This window comes from Aptenodytes forsteri, unplaced genomic scaffold, assembly GCF_000699145.1.
Source record: "Aptenodytes forsteri isolate BGI_AS27 unplaced genomic scaffold, ASM69914v1 Scaffold187, whole genome shotgun sequence".
Classification (NCBI taxonomy): domain Eukaryota; kingdom Metazoa; phylum Chordata; class Aves; order Sphenisciformes; family Spheniscidae; genus Aptenodytes; species Aptenodytes forsteri.
Genome location: NW_008794084.1, coordinates 1,288,273 through 1,289,568, shown reverse-complemented (window position 1 = coordinate 1,289,568; position 1,296 = coordinate 1,288,273). Strand labels below are relative to the sequence as shown.

At 69.5% G+C, this 1,296-nt stretch overlaps 1 protein-coding gene across 1 annotated transcript in view; it reads right to left on the bottom strand.

Annotated features, from left to right (window-relative positions):
• SIDT2 (SID1 transmembrane family member 2) overlaps window positions 1-1,295 on the bottom strand; it is a 1,752-nt gene extending 457 nt beyond the window's left edge. Inside the window, exons 1-6 of the mRNA XM_009273802.1 lie at window positions 1,218-1,295; window positions 1,012-1,077; window positions 804-897; window positions 593-648; window positions 279-290; window positions 50-121 (exon numbers count right to left, since the gene is read on the bottom strand). Of these exons, the coding sequence (XP_009272077.1) occupies window positions 50-121; window positions 279-290; window positions 593-648; window positions 804-897; window positions 1,012-1,045 (268 nt within the window). The 5' untranslated portion in view covers window positions 1,046-1,077; window positions 1,218-1,295. The remainder of the gene's footprint in view (window positions 1-49; window positions 122-278; window positions 291-592; window positions 649-803; window positions 898-1,011; window positions 1,078-1,217) is intronic.
• Between the last annotated feature and the right edge of the window lies 1 nt (window position 1,296).

Below are 1,296 nucleotides of genomic sequence, written 5' to 3'. Positions count from 1 at the left end.
GGCCGCCCGCCGACAGGCAGGGAGGCGAGGGACGGCACGTGGCACTCACCGAAGGAGCCGTAACCGTAGCTGTCATAGGGGGCACGGCCCAGGAAGGAGTCGGGGATGCTGCGGGCGTGCCCTGCAAGACGAGAGGGTCCCCATCAGCTGCCGGCAGCCTCCCGTGGCACCCCCGGCCCGGGGCCACACGGCCGTTTGGCAGAGAGCAGCGCCCCGTGCCCCTGCCCTGGCACGGGAGCGAGCTCGCAGCCAAGGACAGAGCAGACGCCGGCACCTACCCAGTAGAGATGCTGGGAGTCCCCGGAAAGCCGTGGAAAGAAAGAGACAGACTTGGTGAGATGCCTAAGCCCCAGCGCAGCCCTGCCAGCCCCGGAGCGGTGAAGCCCGAGCCCCAGGACGTCCCTGTCCCCCTGACATCGGGATTTGTCCCCAGGGAGCTGGGGGACAAGCGGGGCTCAGGGGGACAGTGGAGAACTGTTGCAGAACCGAGGGATTTGCCACAGGCTCAAGAGGGCAAAGATTCCTCGAGAGGAATCTCCCAGGCAGACCCGCCACGTGCCACTGCCACCGGCTGCTGCCTCCAGCCCCTCACCCGTGTCCAGGCTGGGCGAGTCCATGGCTGCCAGGAGCCCCTTCCTCTTCTGCTGCCTGCCGAGGGAAGCAGCCGTGAGCAGCGCCGTGCCGGCAGCCAGGGGCGAGGGGGCACAGCACGCCCGAGGGCCCCCACCGTGCTGGGACCGTGCACCGGGGCTCAGCGCCCGGAGGGGACAAGGTGGCCGGGGCAGCGACACCCGGGAACTCACCGGCAGCTCTCCCAGCAGGCGATGAACAGCGTGAGGACGTAGAAGGAGAGGAAGATGCCCAGGCAGAAGAGCACGCTGCCCACGTAGGCCTCCGCTGCACAGAGCCGGGACAAGCCCTCAGGGGGAGCGGCAGCCCTGGGGACCTGCTGCGGGGCCCCCTGGGGAGCCCAGCACCCCCCCAGCCCCAAACGGCCCCTCCCAGGCTTACAGGTTATGGTGGGCGACACCATCACCTCCAGCATCTTCTGCCGGTTGTGCTGATCCACGGGTTCATCTGGAAGAAGAAATGGGCCGGGGGCGCAGCCCTCCGCAGCTGCTGCTCCCCACCCTGTCCCCAGCGCGTCCCCAGCACACAACCCACGGTGGCAGGGACGCACTCGCGGGCGGCCGCTTCCCCCAGCCACCCCGGCGTACCCGGTGAGGCGTCTTTGGAGAGGGGGTAGTAGGGCAGAGCCCCCCCGCACGCCTCGTCCTCCGCCTACACCACCCCCAA